General features: G+C 52.7%; 1 protein-coding gene across 1 annotated transcript; it reads left to right on the top strand.

The window, feature by feature from the left end:
- Window positions 1–6,531: 6,531 nt before the first annotated feature.
- Window positions 6,532–23,401, top strand: Plxna3 (plexin A3). Its single transcript, XM_077793930.1, has 33 exons — window positions 6,532–6,647; window positions 8,424–9,046; window positions 9,441–9,980; window positions 10,630–10,812; window positions 12,192–12,320; window positions 12,391–12,491; window positions 12,793–12,916; window positions 12,999–13,155; window positions 13,243–13,342; window positions 13,611–13,725; window positions 13,868–14,068; window positions 14,199–14,295; window positions 14,434–14,624; window positions 14,709–14,854; window positions 14,924–15,044; window positions 15,166–15,302; window positions 15,391–15,561; window positions 15,833–15,926; window positions 16,009–16,248; window positions 16,335–16,478; window positions 16,557–16,791; window positions 16,877–17,019; window positions 17,098–17,354; window positions 17,497–17,563; window positions 17,657–17,803; window positions 17,896–18,055; window positions 18,198–18,301; window positions 18,539–18,635; window positions 18,909–19,099; window positions 19,517–19,686; window positions 20,196–20,408; window positions 20,578–20,728; window positions 22,380–23,401. Exons 2-33 carry the CDS (start codon window positions 8,450–8,452, stop codon window positions 22,473–22,475), a joined length of 5,619 nt encoding a protein of 1,872 aa, XP_077650056.1. The 5' UTR covers window positions 6,532–6,647; window positions 8,424–8,449; the 3' UTR covers window positions 22,476–23,401.
- The last annotated feature ends 1,517 nt before the right edge of the window (window positions 23,402–24,918 follow it).

The raw sequence follows: 24,918 nt of genomic DNA, 5'->3' as shown, positions 1-24,918 counted from the left end.
AAAAAAGATAAGGAGCCTTTTCTGCCATAGGGAAATTTAACCTGACACTTAAATGACAAGAAGCTAGCCATTCCGGAACAGGAGAGAGCATTTCAGACAGAGGAAACAGCAACTATGGATACCCTATTGGGAAAGATTGGAGGTAAATGGTTGGAACGGAGGGAGGGAAAGAAAGGAGGGAGTAAAAGGGACTTGGTGCACAGTGCTCTTTTCTCTCTTTTACTTTTTTAACTGTCCAGCAGAAGCCATGTATTCACATGGTTCACACATCATCATGAAAGAGCAGGAAGCAAGGTGCTTCACTTCAGGCTGGGCTCTGGCCCAACCCAGTTCTCACCCTCCCCCAACCCAGAGAGATGCACTTTTATCACCTCCTGGTTCTCCTTGTTTCTCTATGCAAAGACAAAGTCATATAAATATATAATCTGTCTCTTACCTTTCTATACAAAATGTGGCCTGCTTTTATCTTGCTTGTACCTGGCTACTAAAGTGTCACTTACAACATAGGTGGGTAGACTACACCTATTTCCATATCATGGAGAGCCTCATCATTCTTGTCCTCTCCTTCTTCTGCAGTGCTGAGTATTGATCCCAGGGCTTTCTTTACAATAGGCAAGAGATCTGCCACTGAGCCAAATCTCCAACCTTTTATATTTTTATTTTGAAACAGGGTCTTGCTAAGTTGCCCAGGCTGGTCTCAAACTTGGGGTCCTCCTCCCTCAGCCTTCTGCATAGCTGGCATTACAGGTGTATACCAGCATGCCTGGTTTACTTTTTTTTATTTCATAGAATCAGGGATTATTGAACCCAGGGGTGCTTAACTGAGCCACATCCCCAGCCCTTTCTTGTATTTTATTTTTTTTGTAGTAATTCTGGGGATTGAACTCAGGGTCTTGTGCATGCAAGGCAAGCACTCTACCAACTGAGCTATATCCCCAGCCCTCTGTATTTTATTTAGAGATGGTCTTGCAGAGTTATTTAGGGCCTTGCAAGGTTAATCTTTATTTTCAATTTTTCAACCAAGGAAAAATTCACATAGTATAAAGTTAGCCATTAACCATTTAAAAATGTATAATTCAATGGAATTTCAAATATTCATCATGTTGTGCAACTATCCTATCTATCTGCTCCCAGAACATTTTTGTTACCTCCAAAGGAGATTCTGTAACCATTAAGCTGTCTCTATCCTTCTTCCTCACTACAACCCCTGGCAGCTACTGACCTGTTTTTATGGATTTGACTATTCTGGAAGGTTCACATAAACAGAATCATACAAAATGTGATCTTCTATGTCTGGCTTATTTCACTAAGCATAATGTTTTAGAGGTTTGTTCATATTGTAGCATGGATCAGAATTTCATTTCTTTTGTTTGTATGTATGTGTGGTACTGGGTATTGAACCCAGGGCATTGTGCACATTAGGCAAGAGCCCTATCTCTGAGTTATACCCCCAGTCACCTTTCTTTTTATAACTGAACAATGTTCCATTGTATGGAAATATCATATTTTGCTTATCAAGTCCTCTGTTTCTGGGCATTTTGAGTATTTCCACCTTTTGGCTATTGTACACAATGTTGCTATGTACATCTATGTACATGGTTTGTGCTTTTATTTTGTATTTCTCTTCACATGTTTAAAATATAGACTTCATCTGCCAATTGTCTGTTTCTGTCACTTGCTTCTGGGTTTTAGGTCATAATTAGGAAAGTCTTCTGCAGTTCAATGTTGCAAAAGAAATAATGATGTGAGAAGCTGGTGGCTTAGGCTGGAGAAAAGGTCACATTCTGGGTAGATTTTTGGGGAAAGCCACAATATTTGCTGACAGATAGAATATGGTGTTGAGAGAAAAGAGGAGTGAAGGAAAATTCCAAGGTTTTGGCCTGAGCAAGAGGAGGAATCTACTAAGATAGGGCCCCTGTAACAAGAAGCAAGTTTAGAATGAACAATTAACTACTGGTGGACATATTATGTTGACATTCCTATTAGCTAGCCAAGTGGGGTTGCCAGGCAAAAACTCATATCTATGAACCAGGAGAACTTGAGAAGCTGGAGAAAGAAATTTAAGAGTTGTCAAGATTGACCTTATTTGAGGCTCTGGAACAGAATGAGATCACCAAGGGATCAAAAGGTAACAATTAGGCTTCTTGAGCAAATGGATGAGATGTAAAAGACAAGACTGAGAAACAGGATGTGACAGGGTGGGTGGTAGTATTTTGCCCTTGTGATAGTTACATGAGAATGCTGAGTGATCACAGGGTTCATTACCAAGCAATTCTACTCCTGTGTAATTACCTCAGAATAACTCCTGCACATTTGATATAAACCTCTGCATAGGTGCCCCCTTGGATTTCAGGCTGAATACTAAGTTGCATATGCATAGGATGAAAATTCAGGAAATCAGTCAATGGAAATCCAGAAGGGTCACACCTTAGGAATCTGTTATAGTAACCCTAGAACAAAGGGTTCCCTAGACCTGTCCTAACAAAGCCTAAAAATCAGTCTTGAGAGGATCAAGCTGATTCACAAGTACCTTAACTGCCTGCCAGAATCCAATACTCTTTTCAAGAAAGACAACTGAATCCAAATTCTGAACTATATAACAATCATACTGATAGCATGTAAGAAAAATCACCACACATGCAAAGAAACAGGGAACTATACCCGCAACCAGGATAAAAATTAGTCAAGTGAAACAGAAATAATTTCAAAATATACAAGTAAAAAAAGAAAAGAAAAGCAACCACTTCTATCCAACATTGGACCTAGCCAGAGCAATTAGACAACAAAGGAAATAAAAGGCATACAGTTCAGAAAGGATAAAATCAAATTATCTCTATTCTCAGATGACATGATCTTGTGTATAGAAAACTTTAAGGAGCCCTATAAAAGACTTAAAGCAAATAAGCAAGTTCAGCAAGGTTTCAGGATAAAAAATCATCATATAAAAATTATTTCAGCCCAATGTGGTGGCACATGCTTGTAATCCCAGTGACTATGGAGGCTGAGGCCAGAGGATTACAAGTCTGAAGTCATCCTCAGCAACTTAATGAGATCCTGTCTCTAAATTAATGAATGAATGAATGATGAATGGATGAATAAATAAATAAATAAATAAAAGGACTGGGGATATATAGCTTAGTGGAAAAGTGCCCCTGGGTTCAACACCCAGTACCAAAAATAAATACATAAGCAAGTAAAATAAAAATTTTAAAAATAATTTATGCTTTATACACTAGCAATAAATCATCCAAAATGAAATTAAGATAACAATTCCATTACAAGAGTGTCAAAAAGAACAAAATGCTTAGGAAGAAATTCCATAAAACAAACAAACAAACAACAACATCACATATATATATATATATTAAATATATATATAAACCTGCAGGACTTGTACACTGACAACTATAAAACATTGTTGAAAGAAATTAAAGAAGACTGCTATTGTGTGAATGTCCCCTTCAAAATTCATGTTGAAATTTAATTGCCATTGTGCTGATATTAAGAAGAGAGAATTTGCCAGGTGCAAGTTTATAATCTCAGCAATTCCGGAGACTGAGGCAGGAGGATTGCAAGTTCAAAGTCAGCCTTAGGGCAACTCTGTCTCAAAATAACTTTTATGGCTAAGCTCTCTTGGCCACACAGGCAGGAGGATGGCATGTTTGAGGCCAGCCTGGGAAACTTAGTGAGACTCTGTCTCAAAATAAAAACTAAAAAGGGCTGGGGTTATAGCTCAGTGGTAGAGAATCTCTGGGTTCAATCTTCAGTACTAAATAAAAAAAATAAAGTCAACTGATTGACCAATGTTTTTCCCCAAGCAGGAGTCTATTTATTTATTTATTTTTGGTACTGATGATTGAACCAGGGGCACTTTACCACTGAGGCATATCCCCACCCCTTTTTATTTTTTATTTTGAGACAGGGTCTCACTAAGTTACTTAGGGCCTCACTAGGTCACTGAGCCTGGCCTCAAACTTGCTATTCTTCTTCCTCAGCTTCCCAAGTCACTGGGATTACAGGTATGCACCACCATGCCCAGCCTGGCTACAAGAGAATTTTATTATGTGTGAAAGTATAGTAAGACTCAAAGAGGGGCTGGGGATGTGGCTCAAGCGGTAGCGTGCTCGCCTGGCATGCGTGCGGCCCGGGTTCGATCCTCAGCACCACATACAAACAAAGATGTTGTGTCCGCCAAAAACTAAAGAATAAATATTAAAATTCTCTCTCTCTCTCCCTCTCTCCCCCCTCCCCCTCTCTCTCTCTCTCTCTCTCTCTCTCTCTCTCTTTAAAAAAAAGACTCAAACAAAGAACACTCTCCAGAGAAAGTGAGATGTCTCAGAGTAGAGAATAACCTGACTATAGATGTTGACCACAGGTACAAAATACTTTCATAGGCTGATCTGTTAGTTCTAGCAACTTGGGAAGATGAACTAGGAGGATCACAAGTTGAAGGCCAGCCTGAGCAATTTATCAAGACTCTGCCTCAAAATAAACAATTAAAAAATTGCTGGGTGGGCTGGGGATGTGGCTCAAGCAGTAGCTCGCTTGTCTGGCATGCGTGCGGCCTGGGTTCGATCCTCAGCACCACATACCAACAAAGATGTTGTGTCCGCCAAAAACTAAAAAAATAAATATTAAAAAATTTAAAAAAAAAATTGCTGGGTGTGGTGGCACATGCCAGTGTGAGCAATTGAGCAAGACCCTAAGAAATTTAGTGAGACCCTGTCTGTAAATAAAATATAAAATAGGGCTGGGGATGGGGCTCAGTGGTTGAGTGCCCCTGAGTTTAATCCCTAGTAAAAAAATAAATAAATAAAATAAATAAATAAATTAGAAAGGGGGAGAGGGGCTGGGGTTATAGCTCAGCAGTAGAGCACTTGCCTCCCACTTGTGAGGTATTGGGTTCGATCCTCAGCACCACATAAAAGATAAATAAATTAAATAAATAAAGATATTGTGTCCATCTTTAAAAAAAAAAAAAAGAAAGGTGGGGGATATTGCTCAGTGTCAAAGCACCCCTGGAGTTCCATCTCCTGTATCAAAATACCTTCACAGCAACATCTACATGAGGATATGATTAAATACTCAGGGATTATAGCCTGGACAAAGTGACATAGTTAACTATGACAACAGCCTGTATCCATGGATTGGAAGACTTACTTTTGTTAAGATGGCAGTATTCTTGAATGTGGTGCACATATTCAAGTCAACCCCCACCAAAGTCCCAGCTGGGTTTTCTGCAGAAACTTTCAGGTTTATCCTAAAATTCATATGGAAATATAAGGGACCCTGAATACCCACAACATTCTTGAAAAACATCAGATTTAGAGAACTCATAATTTGAGTTTCAAAACTTACTGCAAATGTCAAAAATCTAAGTATGTGACCCAGCAATTCCACTCCTAGGCATATACTCCAAACAAATGAATATGTCTTCATGCAAAATGTTGTACACAGGTGTTTGTAGAAAAAATATGTAGATCAGGCAAAAAGGTGGAAACAATTAAAATCTTTAGTGATTGATGAATAGATTAATAGAATGTAAATATTCATGCAATGGAATATTATTTGGCACTAAAAAGAAATGAAGTCCTAAACCATATTATAATATGGGTAAACCTTGGAAACATTAAGAACTCAGACATATTCATATTGTATAATTTCATTTATCTGAGATGTGCAGAAGAGGCAAATCCATAGTCAGAAAGTAGACTAGTTTTGCCAGGCTTACGGAATGGGAAGGGAGAGTGACTTTTTTAGGGTATGGGATTTCTTTTGGGGGTGATAAAAGTGTTCTGGAATTTGTGGTGATAGTGGCACAAGTTTGTGAATATACTGAAAGCCACTGAATTGTATACAATTAATGAGTGACTTATAGGTGAATCCTGTCTTAATAAAGCTGCTTAAAGAGAAGGAAAAGGAAAGCTAGGCAATATCCTCAGTCCCATTCAAGGTCGTGGTAGACGGCTGAAGGAGCCAGGTGTAAGAGGCTGTAAGCCTAGAGTCCTCGTGCTGGTCATTTGCGTGTTATTAGTCACAGGCCCTTTGGGTTGTGACCGTCAGGGGAGTCCCGTGCTAGGACCGCGAGTCCTTCCCTGGTGTGCACCTGAGTGGCCAGGACAAGGGAGACTGCGCACCCGCAGCAGGTGGCCCGGGGCGCGGCCCCCCCGCTGCCGGGTGGGGCGGGCGCGCCCCAGAGCCCAGGGATGTGTGGCGCGGGCACGCGCGAGTTCCAGGTTGCCCGAGGCAGGAGGCGGAGGGGGGTGGTGCTGGGTGGCGCGCGCCGCGGACGCGGCCATTGAACGAAGGGGGTCGGCTTTCAGGGCCAGGTCTCTGGCAGGTGATGGGGGCCTGGCGCTGCGATTCGAAGCTCCCAGCTCCAGGGAGAAGCGGCCCGCTTCCTGCGCGCCCCTCTGCTCTAGCTCCCTTGGCCAGCCCTCCCTGGTCGCCCCCGCCCGGCGCGGTGGTACAGTCCGGGTTTAAAAGGCCCAGCGGCCTCGGACTGGCCCAGTGTGTGGGCGGCGGCGGCGGTGCGCTCAGGGCACGGGAAGAGGCAGCGGGGGCGCGCGGAGGGCTGCTGTGGCAAACGGGGCGCGTCCACGTGGCTGGCGGGCGGCCACCCGGAGCCAGCGACGGCGGAGGGATAGGTAGGTGGTCGCCATCCCCGTCGCCCGTGCAGGGACAGTCTTCTAGGTAGCCAAGGATTCGGGCAGCTTGGGGGTCATGCTCGGCCTTTCGGGGGTCAGGCACTGCCCCTGCCTTTGGAGCGGGTAGGGACGGCCAACCTGAACCCAACCCCCTTGCCTGATAGAGTCTTTGTAGCCGAGTGGCGGCCCTTGAGAGCATTGCTGCGGCACCTCCACCGACTGAGGTCTTCGTGGGTCTGCTGAGGGGTGCTCCTGGAGAGGGCTGGGCTAGCTGGGATAACACGGTTGTGCGGCACTGGGGACCGGGCGCTGGACCCATGTCTCTGCGTGTGGCTGTCCCCATCATCCGGTTCTCAGCTGGCAGGGCTACAGCTAAGGAGCTGGGTACCTGTGATGCCCGAGGTTGCCACCTTACAGATGGGGGCTGGGGCGGGGTCTTGGGCTACAAATCCTGCCTCTCTAGGACTCCTTCCCCACCTGTCTGAGGCCTGTTCCTAGACTTGTCTTCCTGCAAGGTGTAAAGGAGGTGACGGCAGGATGCGGTCTCTCTTCTTTGCCTTCCATTCTTCTCTGGGTCCAGGATGCAAACCTGACAAAAGAACCCCAGAGAGATGATCAATGGGATCTGAAACTTTGCGATTTCAAGCTGGGTCTGCTCCTTGTTGTAGCAAATGCAGTTTTCCCTTTCTCTCTTTGGTGCCTCCTTGGTTTGGCTTCTTGCACCCTACATGCTGGGTACCCTCTGTTTCCCTTGGGGATTGGGTCCTGGGAGAGAAGCACTGCATTCTGCCCCACTGGCGACCACTACACTGCCTTGCTGTCTTTTCAGACTGGGGCTGGCTGGGTGTGGCCTGGGGGCGAAGTGCCAGTCCTGGCACTGGCCCTATGGCCCCTGCCCCATCTCCCCAAGGCCTCAACTGCATTTGGGGATGTTGCTTCCCAACTAAAAGTCTCCTAGGACTGTCAAGGGTGGGTTTGAGCCCCCTGTACCTCTCCTTTCCCAGCTAAACTCTGGATCTGCAAGGAGAGCCATGCAGGGCTGCCTGGGCATCACTCTAGCTGTGCCTGAGCAAAGCTTGACTTAATGTCTGTCTCCATGTGTGGCTATGGGGGCAAATGAGACTTGCTTTGTGTTGCAGCGAGGAGGCCAGACAACAGGCTTCTGGACAGCCAGCTGAGGCCCTGGGGTGGGTGAAGGAGGCAGCTGGGGCCAGGAGCAGGAGATGTAGTAGCTCTGAAGCCAGCCTCAGGCATTGATTACCCAGAGGCTCCTGGTAGCAATGCCATTCTGGGGTAGCATCCCTTCCCCTTCCCCCGGCTTGTGATTGTTCTCTCCTTGTGTTTCCCTTTTCCCAGCTCAGGTGTGGGTTATCTGGGGCCTGGGGCTTCCGCACAGTTGCCTTCCCGTGGGGCTGGCTGCTCTCAGCTCTGGGATGTGGTCTCAATTCCAGGAGGGCCTTCCACCCTGTCTTCCCAAGCATCTGACTGTGCTGCCCCCTTGGGTGTGGCCCAGCTGAGGCAAGGCCTCCTGGCTCCTTTCCAGAGTGGGAGTGGGGTAGGGGGTGGGGAATGATTGATTGCCCCCAAGCCTGCCTGTGATGCTGCTCACTCATGTGCCCTGCTTGAGGCCTCTCTTCTTTCCCAGCCGTGGTCACCATCTGGGATTCTGGCATGGTGGTGGGTGAGCAGCCCTGGTCCCCTGTGGCCCTGGGCCAGGCAGGCCAGGAGGAAGGCAGGCAGAGTGGGCCTCTGACTCCCATTTGCCTCTCTCCTCAGGCCCATACCCGGCACAGCTGCTGGCCATGCCCACTGTTTGCCTCCTGCTGCTGCTCTTCCTCACCATGGAGGAAGGTCTGGGTAGCAGCAGGCCCTTCCGTGCCTTTGTGGTGACAGACACCACACTCACCCACCTGGCTGTGCACCGAGTGACTGGGGAGGTTTTTGTGGGTGCAGTGAACCGGGTCTTCAAGCTGGCCCCCAACCTGACTGAATTGCGGGCCCACGTCACTGGGCCTGTTGAGGACAATGCTCGCTGCTACCCACCCCCCAGCATGCGTGTGTGTGCCCACCGCCTGGTGCCTGTGGACAACGTGAATAAGTTGCTGCTCATAGACTATGCAGCCCGTCGCCTAGTGGCCTGTGGCAGCATCTGGCAGGGCATCTGCCAGTTCCTTCGCCTGGATGACCTCTTCAAGCTGGGTGAGCCTCATCACCGCAAAGAGCACTACCTGTCAGGGGCCCAGGAACCTGACTCCATGGCTGGTGTCATTGTGGAGCAGGGCCAGGGGCCTAGCAAGCTATTTGTAGGTACTGCTGTGGATGGCAAGTCAGAGTACTTTCCTACCTTGAGCTCCCGCAAGCTCATTGGCGACGAGGACAGTGCTGATATGTTCAGTCTGGTAGGTGAACTGTGCCTGTCCACTCAGTCTTCCTCACCTGCCTCTCATGACCCCAGTCCCTATCCCCTCTTTCCTTTACTCAGTCCTGGTTCTTGAGAGAGCCCTTAGTCCAGGAGGGGAATTTTTATCCACTCACTGTCACAGAGATGCAGACAAGCTGCTGAAGAAGGGAGGACAGCCTGAGCCTACTGTGGGGACCCCGTCTATGGGGGAACTAGTTATCCTTCCCTCTGTGGCCTTTCTGGCCTGGGTTCCTGTGATTGTCCAGGCAGGGTGGGGGATCATACGGAGGCCCCTGGTGGGTGTTGTTGTTGGAGTAGGGCTGGAAGGTGTAGGTGGGGTGGGTAGTGGGGCCTAGGCTTCATCTTATGCTAATACTTTGCCTGCTCCCCAGGTGTACCAGGATGAGTTTGTCTCGTCTCAGATCAAGATCCCCTCAGACACACTGTCCTTGTACCCTGCCTTTGACATCTACTACATATATGGCTTTGTTAGTGCCTCCTTCGTGTACTTCTTGACACTGCAGCTAGACACCCAGCAGACTCTGCTGGACACAGCAGGCGAGAAATTCTTCACGTCCAAGATTGTGCGCATGTGTGCAGGGGACTCGGAGTTCTACTCATATGTGGAGTTCCCCATTGGTTGTTCCTGGCATGGTGTGGAGTACCGTTTGGTGCAGAGTGCCCACCTGGCCAAACCTGGCTTGCTGCTAGCCCAGGCCCTGGGTGTGCCAGCTGATGAGGATGTCCTCTTCACCATCTTCTCTCAGGGCCAGAAGAACAGGGCCAGCCCACCTCGGCAGACCATCCTCTGTCTCTTTACCCTCAGCAACATCAATGCCCACATTAGGCGCCGCATCCAGTCCTGCTATCGTGGGGAGGGCACATTGGCCCTGCCCTGGCTGCTGAACAAGGAGCTGCCCTGCATCAACACCGTGAGCTCCTTGCCCACCCCACAGTGTTCCCAGGCTGGGCTTGGCAACTCTGCTGGCCTGCCCAATTCCTGGGCTGGATATCCAGTTTTAGGCTTGGCATGGCCCTGGGAGTGCCACCTCATTCCTGACACCCATTTCTTCTTTCTGTAGACCCCTTCCCTCTCTCTTCTTTCTGCACTCCTCCTTACTGCCATTCTTTTGCTGGGTATCATCTGCTTATAGACTACCACCTTTTTCTTCCTGCCCCTCCATCCATTCCTAGTTTGTTCACCCTTGCTCCTTCTCAAGTCAGTAACAGTCTCCCAATCTGACCCTGTCTTTTTCTGTGTGTGGTATTAGGGATTGAACCAATGGGTCCTCTACCACTGAGCTACATCCCCAGTCCATTTTATTTTCAGACAGCGTCTTGCTGAATTCCTGAGGCTAGCCTCAAACTTATAATCTTCCTCCCTCAGCCTCCCAAGTTGCTGCCTGTCCCTCTGTTGCAGGCCCAGGCTTCTCCCCTCCATATTCTCCCTCCTTAGTCTCCAATTTCCTATGGGGACCTGGCTGGACAGATTTGACTTCCAGATCCTGTGTCCTGGCAGGACATGAGATCTGATGCCCTCTGTCCAGGTTGGACTTTCATGCACCCCTCCTGTTTTACCAGCCCATGCAGATCAATGGAAACTTTTGTGGGTTGGTGTTGAACCAGCCATTGGGCGGCCTGAATGTGATTGAGGGGCTGCCCCTGCTGGCTGACAGCACTGATGGTATGGCCAGTGTGGCTGCCTACACCTACCACCAGCACTCTGTGGTCTTCATTGGCACACGCAGCGGCAGTCTGAAGAAGGTGGGCCCTGGAACCCTTGGCATGTGGGGATGGGGGAAGTATCTCAGCTCTGGGACAAGAGGTATGGGTGGGAATGCACAGTTGAGCCCTGGAAGACCTTGGATAGGCCACAGTGACCAGCCCCAGGAGCCTAGCCCTGCTCTTTCGGTGATCCCTCAACCACCCATCCTCACTAGTGCCAGCACCCACTCTGGTCTGAATTGCTTGCTTCCTGTGGCTCTGAGGACAGAGATCACATGTATTGTGGGGCCTCCCTCTCCCTGCCAGGAGAGCAGGGGCTGAGGCTAAGTTCTCGTTTTTGCAGCCCTTTGCCCTACAGTCCTCCTGCTCTTTCCCTCTTTAACACTGCCTCATCCTTTTGTTCTCACCTGAGACATTGCCTTCCTGGAAAGGGTTTTTCTAGGTTCCCATTCCCATCCCACATTATTTTCCTCATGGACACTGGGACTGCTTAACTGCTGGACCCCCCCCCTTTTATTTTTATTTGGCAGTACTGGGAATAGGGGTGCTCTATCACTGAGCTATATCCCCAACTCCCTTTCTCTCTCTCTCTCTCTCTCTCTCTCTCTCTCTCTCTCTCTCTCGATCTATCTCTCTATATCTCTATCTCTATCTCTGGTACTGGGGATTGAACCAGGGGTGCTTTACCACTGAGCCACACCCCCAGTCCTTTTATTTTTTATTTTGAGACGGGGTCTCACTAAGTTGCTGAGGGTCTTGCTAAGTTGCTGAGGTTGACCTCAAACTTGTGATCCTCCTGTCTCAGCCTCCTGAGTCACTGGTATTACAGTTGTGCACCACCATGCCTGGCATCCCCAGCCCTTGTTATTTATTATTTTGAGATGGGGTCTCTGTATTGCCCAGGCTGGCCTTCAATTTACAATTCTCTGGCCTTAGCCTCCTGAGTCACTGGGATTGCAGGGTGCACCACCACACCCTGCTGTAATGACTTTATTGAACTATATAATTCACAAGCCATATAATGCACCCCTTTAAAGCATACAATTCCGTGGTTTTTAGCATATTTGCAGAGTTGTACAGCTTTCACCACTGTCTCATTCCAGGACGTTTCCATCACCCTAAAAAATGTCATACCATTTGGCTATCATCCCTACTCCCCCATCCACCAGACCTTTCTGTCTCCTGGGAGCATTTTCTGGCTGACTCTGGGAGCAGTCTCTACCCTGCTTTCCGTGTCCTAGGGTTGTGGCTTTGGGAGCCATTGGCGTACAGGCCAGGCACTAAGTGGGAGCAGGCCATGGCTTCAGCTCAGCCACAACATACAAAGTCCTGGCTCAAGAAGAGCGTGCCCTGGATGCAGGGGACTGCAGTGGCATCCGGCTGGCCTGTCATTCCTGTGCCTTGTTCTTGTGGCTCAGGTACGGGTTGATGGCTCCCAGGATGCCCACCTATATGAGACAGTCCCTGTGGTGGATGGCAGCCCCATTCTCCGAGACCTCCTCTTTAGCCCTGATTACCGGCACATCTACCTCCTGAGTGAGAAGCAGGTGGGCCCACGGTGGGTGGTGGTGGGTGGGGGGGTAGGGGTAGGCTGGGTGCTGATATGGCTGTCCTCAGGTGAGCCAGCTTCCAGTGGAGACATGTGAGCAGTACCTGAGCTGTGCAGCCTGCTTGGGCTCAGGGGACCCACACTGCGGTTGGTGTGTGCTACAGCACAGGTGAGGGCAGCAGGTGCAGGGTGGCAGGGCAGTGGGTTTGCTGGGGCTGTCCTCTGGGGGGAGGCTTCTCCCTATTTGTGCCCAGCAGCTTCCCTGCCCTCCCTCCTCCAGTTTTTCCAGCTAATGAGTGCAACCTCCACCCTGAGTGACGTCCTTTGGATCCCAGGGGACAAGGCTGAGGCACGATGTTGCCTGGCACTGTGAGCTGGCCAGTCTTCCTCTTCCCCCAGTTTCTTACTGCTTCCCCACCAAGACCCTCTTGGGGCAGTGGTGGGACCAGTTCTGGCCTGTCCCCATGCAGGTGCTGCCGTGAAGGTGCTTGTCCTGGTGCCTCTGCCCCACATGGCTTTGCAGAGGAGCTGAGCAGGTGTGTACAGGTGCGAGTCAGGCCCAACAACGTGTCAGTGACATCACCTGGGGTGCAGGTGAGTGGCATGGAGGGTGCTTGAACCCATGTGTGCTGAACAGGGAGGCTGCACCCTGCTCTGAGCCCTCTGCCTCCCCCAGCTGACTGTAGCCATGCGCAACGTGCCAGACCTCAGTGCGGGTGTGACCTGTGCCTTTGAGGAGGTGACAGAGAGCGAGGCTGTCCTGTTGCCCTCCGGGGAGCTGCACTGCCCCTCACCCTCCCTCCAGGAGCTCCAGGCTCTTACCAGGGGGCACGGTCAGTGGGTAGGGGCTGCTTGGAATGGGGTGGGTGGGGTGGCTAGTTGTCCCTGCTAGTTGATGGTTGCTCCTGGGTTTGCTGCAGGGGCCACCCGCACTGTGCAGCTGCAGCTGCTCTCCAAGGAGACTGGTGTGAGGTTTGCTGGGGCTGATTTTGTCTTCTACAACTGCAGTGTCCTCCAATCGTGAGTACCTGGACTAGCACCTATCCCTGGGGACTAAAGGGGGCTCTGGGATAGGCAAGAACTTCAGGGGTCTGTTTCTGGGGGCTTCAGGGACTACAGCCATCAAGGCTTCTTGATCCCTGTCCCATGTTTCTTTGCTGCTGATGTGAGGTATGGGCCTTTGGTGCCTGGCTATGTTCTTCCTTTATTTCCCAGTGTATCCTGTGAGAAGGCAGTGCAGGGTGGCATGGCCTTTTCTCCTATTTCTGAAGCTAGTCCTTGTCCCCAGGTGCATGTCCTGTGTTGGCAGCCCCTATCCCTGCCATTGGTGTAAGTACCGCCATGTGTGTACCAGCCACCCCCACGAGTGCTCCTTCCAGGAGGGCAGGGTCCACAGCCCTGAGGTGAGGCGGGTGCCATGTGTTGTGTGAGGGGGCTGGGCTTTTCAGGTGGCCTCTGGCTTTTCTGCATTTGATCTCTTTAGTTTCTTTGGGCCTGGAGAAGAGTAGAGGCCCAGGGTGCTACTGACAGGTGCTTTCCCCCCAGGGCTGCCCTGAGATCTTGCCTCGTGGGGACCTCCTGATCCCCGTGGGTGTCATGCAGCCTCTCACCCTGCGGGCTAAAAACCTGCCACAGCCCCAGTCAGGCCAGAAGAACTATGAGTGTGTGGTCCGGGTACAGGGGCGGCAGCAGCGAGTGCCAGCTGTGCGTTTCAATAGCAGCAGTGTGCAGTGTCAGAATGCCTCGGTAAGACCCTACTAGGGCCTCCACTCCCAAGTGCAAGCTGAAGACAGGTTGAGGAGAGGGAGAGTTGGCAAGAGTTTTGGAGGAGGGTCTGCTTATGTCATCTGGAGTCACATGGGTCTGATTTCCCCAGTACTCTTATGATGGTGACGAGTATGGTGACACTGAGCTGGACTTCTCTGTTGTCTGGGATGGAGATTTCCCCATTGACAAGCCTCCCAGCTTCCGAGGTGAGGGGTGACATGGGACTGAAGAGCCTGTCTGCCTCCAGGGTAGGGTTGGCACTCCAGGGTGCAGGTCTGCGGGCTCTAGTGCTCCCTGCTTCTCTGCCATTGCTACTGTGTCAGCAGTACCCCCTGTGTTCACAGCCCTCCTGTACAAGTGCTGGGCTCAGCGGCCCAACTGCGGCCTCTGCCTCAAGGCTGACCCCCGCTTCAACTGTGGCTGGTGCATCACAGAAAACAGGTGCCAGCTGCGGGCCCATTGCCCAGCCCCCAAGACCAACTGGATGCACCCAAGCCAGAAGGGGACCCGGTGTAGCCACCCACGCATCATCCAGGTCAGCCTCCTCCATCAGTCATATACCTCCTGCTGGGCACCTGTGAGGAGTCTGCTGACCCTCCCCTCCTATACCACACTGCAGATCTACCCGCTCATGGGGCCCAAGGAGGGAGGCACCCGGGTCACCATCGTGGGTGAGAACCTGGGCCTTGCCTCCAGGGAGGTGGTCCTGCGAGTGGCTGGTGTGCGTTGCAACTCTATCCCCACTGAGTACGTCAGTGCTGAGAGGTGAGTGTGACCATGTGGGTACCCTGTCCCTGTCTGCCATGGCTGGCCCTGACCTTCCCTAACCTCTAGGATTGTTTGTGAGATGGAGGAGTCACTGGTGCCCAGCCCGCAGCCAGGGCCTGCTGAGCTCTGTGTAGGCGACTGTTCTGCCGACTTCCGTACGCAGTCCGAGCAGCTCTACAGTTTTGTGGTGTGTGGCCCATTACCCCCTTCCCCTTCCCAGCTCTTTCCCTTCCCCATCCAAGGGGGATGCAGAACAGCCCCTGCACTGGGCTGGCTCCTCCCTCCCCTCAGGGCTGCTTCTTCCCCAGACCCCGACATTTGACCGTGTAAGTCCTACTCGGGGCCCAGCTTCAGGGGGCACGCGGCTCACCATCTCTGGCAGCTCTCTGGATGCCGGCAGCAGGGTCACAGTAACCGTGAGAGATGGCGAGTGCCAGTTTGTGAGGTGGGCTGAGCATTGGAGGGGAATTGTGGGGGCAGGGCATCTGAAGGTCCCCAGTCACCTGCCTCAAGCACCCTGCTTGCTCATGTAGAAGAGATGCTGAGGCCATCGTATGTATCTCGCCTGTCTCCACCTTGGGCCCCAGCCAGGCCCCCATCACCCTTGCCATTGACCGAGCCAACATCTCTAGCCCTGGAGTCATCTATACCTACACTCAGGACCCCACCGTCACTCATCTTGAGCCTACCTGGAGCATCATTAAGTAAGACTCTGGGGAGGATGGGGTCAGAGACTGGGTCAGATCCCTGAGCTTCTTCCCTAGAGCCTCACCTGGTAAGTGGGGCCTTGGCCATCAAGTGTCCTTTTGAGCCTGAGCCTCCCCTGGTGGAGGGGGCGGAGTTGTACTGAGGACACAGTACCTGGCACCTGCTGGGTGATCCAGGGTCAGGGAGGCCCTGGGCTCTCATGGCAGCCTTAATAACGCTCCAGGGCTGGGTGGGGAGGAACCCTGAGGTCCCTTATCCCTGTCCCAGTGGAAGCACTGCCATCACTGTGAGTGGGACCCACCTGCTGACCGTTCAGGAGCCCCGGGTCCGGGCCAAGTACCGTGGCATTGAGACTACCAATGTGAGTAACAGTTGCCTTTGCCTTGCCGTGCTTCTATTGCTCATAGCTTCATGCACCAGGCTGCCCACCCATGTTCCTACAGACATGCCAGGTGATCAACGATACTGCCATGCTGTGTAAGGCCCCCGGCATCTTCCTTGGGCAGCCTCAGCCCAGGGCCCAAGGCGAGCACCCTGATGAGTTTGGCTTCCTGCTGGACCACGTGCAGACAGCCCGCTCCCTCAATCGCTCCTCCTTCACCTACTATCCTGACCCCAGCTTTGAGCCGCTTGGGCCCTCTGGCGTCCTGGATGTCAAACCTGGCTCCCATGTTGTGCTAAAGGTGCTGGTGGGGCAGGGAGGGGTGGGGAGAGAAAGGAACAAGTAGGGACCTGGAGAACCCTGAGTGACTGAGTCCTCCACCTCCAGGGCAAGAACCTGATCCCGGCAGCAGCTGGCAGTTCCCGCCTCAACTATACAGTGCTTATTGGAGGCCAGCCTTGTGCACTCACCGTCTCAGACACACAACTCCTGTGTGACTCGCCCAGTCAGACAGGCCGGCAGCCTGTCATGGTTGGTGGGAGATGGGGAGGTCACCCGGGCAGCCTGGAGGGGAGGGGGGGTAGGCTCACTCTGGACCTGTCCCCACAGGTGCTGGTGGGTGGCCTGGAGTTCTGGCTGGGTACCCTGCACATCACAGCTGAGCGGGCACTGACCCTGCCAGCCATGGTGGGGCTGGCAGTGGGGGGTGGGCTCCTGCTTCTGGCCATCACTGCTGTGCTGGTCGCCTACAAGCGCAAGACTCAGGATGCAGACCGCACACTTAAGCGGCTCCAGCTGCAGATGGACAACCTGGAGTCCCGTGTGGCCCTGGAGTGCAAGGAAGGTGCCTGAGGCAGGGAGTGTGATGCAGGCTGTGGGGGCTGGGGGCCCACCCTTTACCTACTCAGCTCACTCACACCTTTATCCAGCTTTTGCAGAACTACAGACAGACATCAATGAGCTAACAAATCACATGGATGGGGTGCAGATCCCTTTCCTGGACTATCGGACCTATGCAGTGCGCGTGCTCTTCCCAGGCATTGAGGCCCACCCAGTGCTTAAGGAGTTGGATGTGAGCCACCCCTAGCCTGCCCATGCCTTGTTTCCCCCAGGGCTACTCCTACTCTCTGAGACTCCCTGTTCCGCACAGACCCCCCCAAATGTCGAGAAGGCTCTGCGCCTCTTCGGGCAGCTGCTGCACAACCGCGCCTTCGTACTCACCTTCATCCACACGCTGGAGGCCCAGAACAGCTTTTCCATGCGTGACCGTGGCACTGTGGCCTCACTCACCATGGTGGCCCTGCAGAGCCGGCTGGACTATGCCACTGGGCTCCTGAAGCAACTGCTGGCGGACCTCATAGAGAAAAACCTTGAGAGCAAGAACCACCCAAAGCTGCTGCTGCGCAGGTCTGTACTATCCTGCCTGGTCCCTTCCCCCAGCTCACCCCTGGCTAGCCCCATTCGTGTCTAGGTTACACACTTGGCCCTGCTCCTTGTCAGGGCCCTGGCCTTACCAGGCCAGGGCCTGAGCACTCTTCTCCTGCCCTAGGACAGAGTCAGTTGCTGAGAAGATGCTTACCAACTGGTTCACATTTCTGCTGCATAAGTTTTTGAAGGTGTGCTTGGTGGGCTGGGCAGAAGGGGAAGGACTGTTGGGGGACACCTAGCTGTTAGGCAGGCAGCAAGCGTGCACCTGACTCCAACTGCAGGAGTGCGCTGGGGAGCCACTCTTCCTGCTCTACTGTGCCATCAAGCAGCAGATGGAGAAGGGTCCCATTGATGCCATAACAGGCGAGGCACGCTATTCTCTGAGTGAGGACAAGCTCATCCGACAACAGATTGACTACAAGACACTGGTGAGGAGCACAGGGACAGGTGGGCAGGAGATGTGGGGATGGGGAGAGGCCTTGCCCCAGACTGATGCTCCTCTGGTGCCCTTTACCCTTAGACACTGCACTGTATGTGCCCAGAGAGTGAGGGCAGCACCCAGGTCCCAGTGAAGGTTCTCAACTGTGACAGCATAACTCAGGCCAAAGACAAGCTGCTGGACACTGTGTACAAGGGCATCCCCTACTCCCAGCGCCCCAAAGCTGAGGATATGGATCTGGGTGAGGCCCCCTCTCCCTCCTCCTGGTCCCCACCTATACATGCCAAGGGGGCTGTTATGCTCCCCATTTGAGTTTGGTTCCCTGAAAGAAATAGACCCAGAGTCTTGGGGGAATGCTTTTAAGGGCTAACTGTGGCCCACAGAATGGCGCCAGGGCCGCATGGCCCGCATCATCCTCCAGGATGAGGACGTTACTACCAAGATTGAGTGTGACTGGAAGAGGGTCAACTCCCTGGCCCACTACCAGGTGAGAGGCTGGGAACCTGATCACCCCCAGGGCCACATGGGAGCCAGGGTATTGCCCTGAATCACAGCAGGACACAGGAGCAGTGGTCCTGGTTTCTCCCAGCCCTTCTGCCTGTACTCATGAGTCCACCTCACAGGGCCCCGAGTACCACCCATATGTACACTAAAGGGTCTGGGTGCAGAGGGTGGTGGCCTTTGGCTTCCTATACTGCCCCTTCTCTGTCTCTGGGACCTTCAGGTGACAGATGGTTCCTTAGTAGCACTCGTGCCCAAACAAGTATCTGCCTATAACATGGCCAACTCCTTCACCTTCACCCGCTCCCTCAGCCGCTATGGTAAGTGTCCTTAGCATGGTGGCTTCTGCTGGCCCTATATCCTTTGAGGCTGCATAAGCCATCCTGGGGAGCCCCCAAGTAGCTGGGTTGGCCCTGGAGGCTTTACCAGGGAGGTAAATGCCCTTGGGAGGTTTCCTATTCTGTACAGCCTCAAAGTAGGATGGGTCAGCAAGAGCAGACAATCTGCTGGGCTCCTGGGAAAGAGTAGGGCAAGAAGTTGGGCAATGGCCACTGGCTCCAGTGATCTAAGGGTCACACTTGTTCTCTGCCCAGAGAGCTTGCTCCGCACTGCTAGCAGCCCTGATAGCCTCCGCTCACGGGCACCCATGATCACACCTGACCAGGAGACGGGCACCAAACTGTGGCACCTGGTAAAGAATCATGACCACGCCGACCACCGAGAGGGGGACCGTGGCAGCAAGATGGTCTCAGAGATCTATCTAACACGGCTTTTGGCCACTAAGGTGTGCATCTGCCCTATGTCATCTCAGTCTCTGCACAAATACCCTCTAGCCCCAGCCACTTTCTCAGGGCTTTGAATAAGAACTCTAAACCCAAGGTTCAGTTGGGTCTTATAGGAAAGCCTCTCTTTTTTGTGTATGGGGGGGGCACTCAAACAATGAGCCACATCCCCAGCCCTATTTTGTATTTTATTTAGAGACAGGGTCTCACTGAGTTGCTTAGTGCCTCACCATGGCTTTGAACTCGTGATCCTTGCAATCCTCCTGCCTCAGCTTCCCAAGCTGTTGGGATAACAGTTGTACACCACCATGCCAGGTGGAATGCCTGTTTGTTTGCCAAGACTTTCTGCCTATTTGCTAGGCTTCAGGAACAATCTGACCTAGGTCCCTCATAGCTTGTGTCCTCACTGTTCCCCATAGGGCACACTGCAGAAGTTTGTGGATGACTTATTTGAAACAGTATTCAGCATTGCCCATCGGGGCTCGGCCCTGCCCCTGGCCATCAAGTACATGTTTGACTTCCTGGATGAGCAGGCTGATCAGCGCCAGATCAGTGATCCTGATGTGCGCCACACCTGGAAGAGCAACTGGTACTGCCCTATTCCTGGCTGCTGATGGCTTCCTGGGGATGGGTGGATGGAAGAGGCTGGTGGCTTTGCCAAGACCTAGGCCCCATGGAGGAAAGGTGACCAGCAGGGGCAGGAAAAGATGGTGGCTTGGCTTGGAGGCAAGTGAGTCTGTAGGTAGATGTTGCTAGGTACTTTGGGTGAGTGGGATGTGGGCAGTGAGGCCAGTTCTGAGAGGTGGCCCTTTGCCCTCCAGGGTCTTGTGCAGGGTAGAGGTGCTTATTGTCATAGGTGGTGGTAGTGGTAAAAGTGAAAGCTGCAGAGGGAGTTGAGACCTACTGAGGACAGAGGGGCCATTTCCTCTTATTTCTCACTGCCTGAAGTCCAGCTGAAACTTCAAATGCCATATGTGTCTCTTGCCACCTCAGGACAAGATGTGAACTGGCCAGACAGGAATAAGTGTGAAGGGAGGCAGTGGTGGTAGTGGGTCCATGGGGCCACTAGGAGCCTTGGATATGTGTCCCTCTATTCAGCCTGCCCCTGCGCTTCTGGGTGAATGTGATCAAGAACCCTCAGTTCGTGTTTGACATCCACAAGAACAGCATCACAGATGCTTGCCTGTCAGTGGTGGCCCAGACCTTCATGGACTCCTGTTCCACATCAGAGCACCGCTTGGGCAAGGACTCACCTTCCAACAAGCTACTCTATGCCAAGGACATTCCCAACTACAAGAGCTGGGTGGAGAGGTGGGCCCCAAGAGGAGAGTGCTGTGGGTGACTGAGTTACCCCACCCTAGGCAGCCTGTGTAAGGCGAGCCAGCAGTGGAAAAAAGCCCCTGAGGCTGGCTGGGCAGCAAGGGCAGGGGTTTTGGAATTTGTGATATCTGCTTGATTAACCTACTCAGGGTCCCAACAGGTACTACCGAGACATTGCAAAGATGGCTTCCATCAGTGACCAAGACATGGATGCCTACCTTGTGGAGCAGTCCCGCCTCCATGCTAGTGACTTTAATGTCCTAAGTGCACTCAGCGAGCTCTACTTCTATGTCACCAAGTACCGCCAGGAGGTGTGTTGTGCACCCTTTAGACCCCTAGTGACTTGACCCTGAAGGTTCAGCCACGGTCAAGGCAGGGGGCTGATGGGGGCTGTGGAGTACTACAAGGAGGCAGATGGGACAGAGGGGATACAGAGTACATCTTTAGATTATTTATGGTTTCCTCCTCATTTGGCCAGGCCCAGGGGTCAGCACAGATGATACTCTGCATGGAGGCTGAGATTTGAGGGACACCGAAGAGAAGCCATTGGCTAGAGCTCAGGGTTCCCACTAGGCAAAAGTTAAGGGGCTGAGCCAGATGCTATGATGCATGTCTGTAATCCCAGCTATTTGGAGGCTGAGGCAGGTGGATCACGAGTTGAAGACCATCCTCTAATGTAATGAGGCCTTGTCTCAAAATTAAAAGGGCTGGGCAGTGGTGCAGCATTTGCCCAACATGTGTGACAGCCTGGGTTCAATCCCCAGTACAGCAAAAAGAGGGTGTACAGTTTGAGCACTGGAATGGATGGCCTTAGGGGTGTGGGATGGGGATAGAAGTGGGTGGGGCCAGCCATGTATAGGACTTGTGGGCTTTGTAATTGGAGATGTTAGTAGGGGTGGGGCATAAACCTGTGGACTTCAAGATTTATTCTTGGTTGAAGGATTGGATGTGGGCCAGGAGAGAAACAGAGGAGCCAAGGGTGACTGCAGGGTGTTTTGCCTAAGCAATTGGCAGGACAGGCTCCACTGCCATAAACACAGGATGGAAAGACTGTGGGTGGAACAGTCCTATGATAGGGTTAGGGACAGAGACCGGGAGTTCTTCAGTCCCACTCAGGCCTTCCGTGGAAAGTGGGAAAGCCCTGGGGAAACCTCAGAGCACTCTGAGGTTGGGTAGGAGGAAGAGTGCCCAGGTAGACTGGATTGTCTGGGGAGGCTGAACCAAGTACTGTTCTATAGCCAAGAGGGCTAAGAGACTTGACATGCCTAGTAGGCATCTGGATATTGGGTCTGGAATTTGGGGGAAAGTGAGGGCTGGAAATGCACCTTCGTGAGCCAGTACAAGGCATTTAAAGCCCTGACCGTGGGTGGGCTTACCGAGGGAAGTCAGAGTGCGTTCAGAAGGGTGTGTGGCCCAAGCGTGCAGCCCTGGGCTACTCAGAGATCAGAGAGGAGAAGAGGCTCTGGCAGCAGGGTGGGAGGGAACCCAAGAGTGTCTCAAGGAGTCCTGCAGCCTGAGGAAGGACCCCCTCAGGGTCAAGAAGGGGAGAGCGGCCTTCTCTGCAGCTGCTCAAGGAGCATGGAGCTATAGCACACTCCCTGGGTCTGGCAATGAGATCACGGAGACCTAAACAAGAGAGGTCTGGGTGGAGGAGGTTTGGGGCTAGAAGGCCATGGGAAGGGGGCAGTCCGTACAGTGAGTCTAGACGACACTTGGGAAGGGGCTGCATGCTGGCCGTACAGAGTAGAAAGCTCCATAATTGGAAGGTGCCGGGAGTCGGGGTGAATTGGTGGGTTTGTTCAGAGGTGAGAGATTTGAACCATGAGCTTCCCACAGGGGCTGCAGGGAGTGGATGGGCTGAGTCATGCAGGACAGAAGAGCCCAGCTGGGAAGTGGGGGGCTTTGATAGGGAGAGCTGGGCCTTCCCCTTGAGTCCAGATCCAGGGGACCCTTCTCCTCCAGATTCTCGCTGCCCTGGACAGGGATGCGTCTTGTCGGAAGCACAAGTTGCGCCAGAAGCTGGAGCAGATCATCAGCCTCGTGTCCAGCAACGGCTGAGGGTGGTGGAGTTGGTGGGAGGGGGCTTCTCAGTCCTGAGCCAAGCTGTCCACTGCCCCCATCAAGGGGTGTGGCTGGCTCCAGCCTGAGTATCTGGGGCAGAGCCCCAGATCAGGTGTTGTGGGGAAGATCATTGAGCCAAGATGCCCCCAGCACACCTGGGCCCCCTTCATTAGTGCCTTGCTTTGGGCCCTGCACGGGGAGGGCATAATGGGACCATCCCCCCCCCCCAGCAGCAATACCCCCTCCCTCCTGCCCACGTGTTGGGATAGCCCCGCCCTCTGTGCTATTTATACCCCAACCACCTATTTATTAAATTTGATTCCACATCGATTTCCATCTGTAAGTATGTGTCCCCATGGAGTGTTGCCAACCTCCCTGACCTTCCTCTCCTTGAGTTGTTCTGGGCTCTGTTACCCATCCAGGCTCCTTTGTGACATTGCCAGCCTTGACCTAGTCTCTGCACCTCATCTTAGGTGTGGCTGCCCCACCTGACCCAACAAGAGGGCCAGGGTACCAGCAGGACTTGGGGTGGGCCAGTGCACCTGAAGCTGCTTCAGACTGTCTGTGCCAAGCCAGGCCACAATGTCCCCCTGTAGAATCAGACTACGTTCTCAAAGGACCCAGTCCCGCCTGAGCACCTGGAGAACGCTTGTGCCGGGGCCTGAGCTGGGCCTGGGGACTCCACAACGCTCCTCCTTCCCGCGCCACTGCCAGACTTCCTCGGTGTTGTCTGCACTTGCCCTGGAGCCCCTCAGCCTCAGCTGCCCCTGCTCACAACCCCCTGGTGCGCTCACTCGCCCGAGGGGCCGAGGCAGCAGTGCCTTACTTGGTGTCTTCTGCCTCCTCTGAAGAATCTGGTCCCATCTCGGGTCCCAGAGCCCCAAATCTCTCCTCTGGTGTTGCATGAGTTTCTTTGTTCAAGTCGTGATCTTTCCTAATTAAATGTTGGGGAAATGGGGTCAGCGTGCGGGTTTGTCTTTGGGCGGGGTGGGTAGACCCATTGGGGTCTGGGTGAGCTGGACTCCCGTGATGGGAGGAAAGGGCAACTCTTCACAGAGTTTCTGAGGATTCGAGGGGGTCCAAGGCCACAGCCCATCCATTGGCTAACTTCCGTGGTTCCAGCATCAGGATACCTTCAGAGTCTGCTCTTTTTTCCTCGCCTCCACGGTCCCCACCCAGATGGAAGGTGCCCAGATGCCAGCCTCCCTGCTTCCATCCCGGCCCCCCTTCGGCTCATCCTTAGTGTGGGAGGCAGAGGGATGCTGTTAAGATGTAAGGCAAGTTCCCACCGTGTTTAAAACCCTCCAGTGGATTCAGCCGCACCCAGACTCCTTAAGGCCTGGCAGCTCCTTACTGTTGGAGCTGTGGCTCCCATCCAGGTGCACCTACCTACATGTCTTAGCCCCCACACCTGTTAAGAGTGATGCAGGTGGGGAGAAGGAGAAGGATGCAGTGTTAAATGGGGCGGCCAGGAAAGCCTCACTGAGGATGACATTTTGGTGAGCCAGGTAGAATGCTGGGGAAGCCAGCTACAAACGGGCAAAGGCCCCCAGGCAGGCGTGGGTCTGTCTGGTGTGCTTTGTGGAGGGTGAGAGGCCCAGGTGGCTGGATGGGAGCGAGCCAGAAAGGGAGTGGGAGTGGAGGAGGCCAGAGAAGACACAGGCCAGATCATATTGGACCTGTGCTGTTTTCCCTCCTTTGATGCAGGTGCTAGGCGTCAAGCCCGGGGCCTCGTGCATGCTGGGCAAGTGTTCTACCAGTGGGCTACAAGAGTGTGAGAGGGAAGCCCACTGGAGGGTTTGGAACAGAGGAGCATTGGGTCCTGACTTAGGAATACAAGCCACAGAGTGACGCAGGTAGTCCGTCCATAGCGCCAACCACATTGTGGTGGTGGTTGAAAGTGACCACGACACTCGGAGCGACCAAGAGATCTTTATTGCAGCAGTGCAAAAGAGTAAAAAGGAGAGAGAGAGAGAGAGAGAGAGAGAGAGAGAGAGAGAGAGAGAGAGAGAGAGAGAGAGGTGCAAGAGAAGAAAGAGAGCAAGAGAGGGGGGCCTGGCAGGAGGGAGTTTTTATAGCCAAAATCTAATGGGGTCTTTGGGTCTGCAAGCTGCCTTGTTGGCGTACAGTGATTGGATCGTACAGTAGTGTCATCTTCTGCCTTCAGGCAGACGGGGCAGGGGTCAGATGTGGGTTTCCACTGCACCAGACGGGTGGGGTTGAGTGTTCAGCCTTGAGTGGGGTTGAGTGTTCAGACTTGACGCAAACAGGTGATAAAGGACCAGACCAGACAGAGTGGGGTTTGAGTGCCCGGGCTATCCTGCAGCTAATGTTTGTTCAACCTGCCCTGCAGACAACTTAGTTCAGCCTGCCCTGCACCTAACAGTGGTAACTGTCAGCACCTGCTAAAATTCACAGGACAGTGTGGGGGAAATGGGTA

This window comes from Urocitellus parryii, chromosome X (assembly GCF_045843805.1).
Source record: "Urocitellus parryii isolate mUroPar1 chromosome X, mUroPar1.hap1, whole genome shotgun sequence".
Taxonomy (NCBI): domain Eukaryota; kingdom Metazoa; phylum Chordata; class Mammalia; order Rodentia; family Sciuridae; genus Urocitellus; species Urocitellus parryii.
The sequence above is the reverse complement of the archived record's forward strand: the minus strand, read 5'-3'. Positions and strand labels throughout refer to the sequence as shown.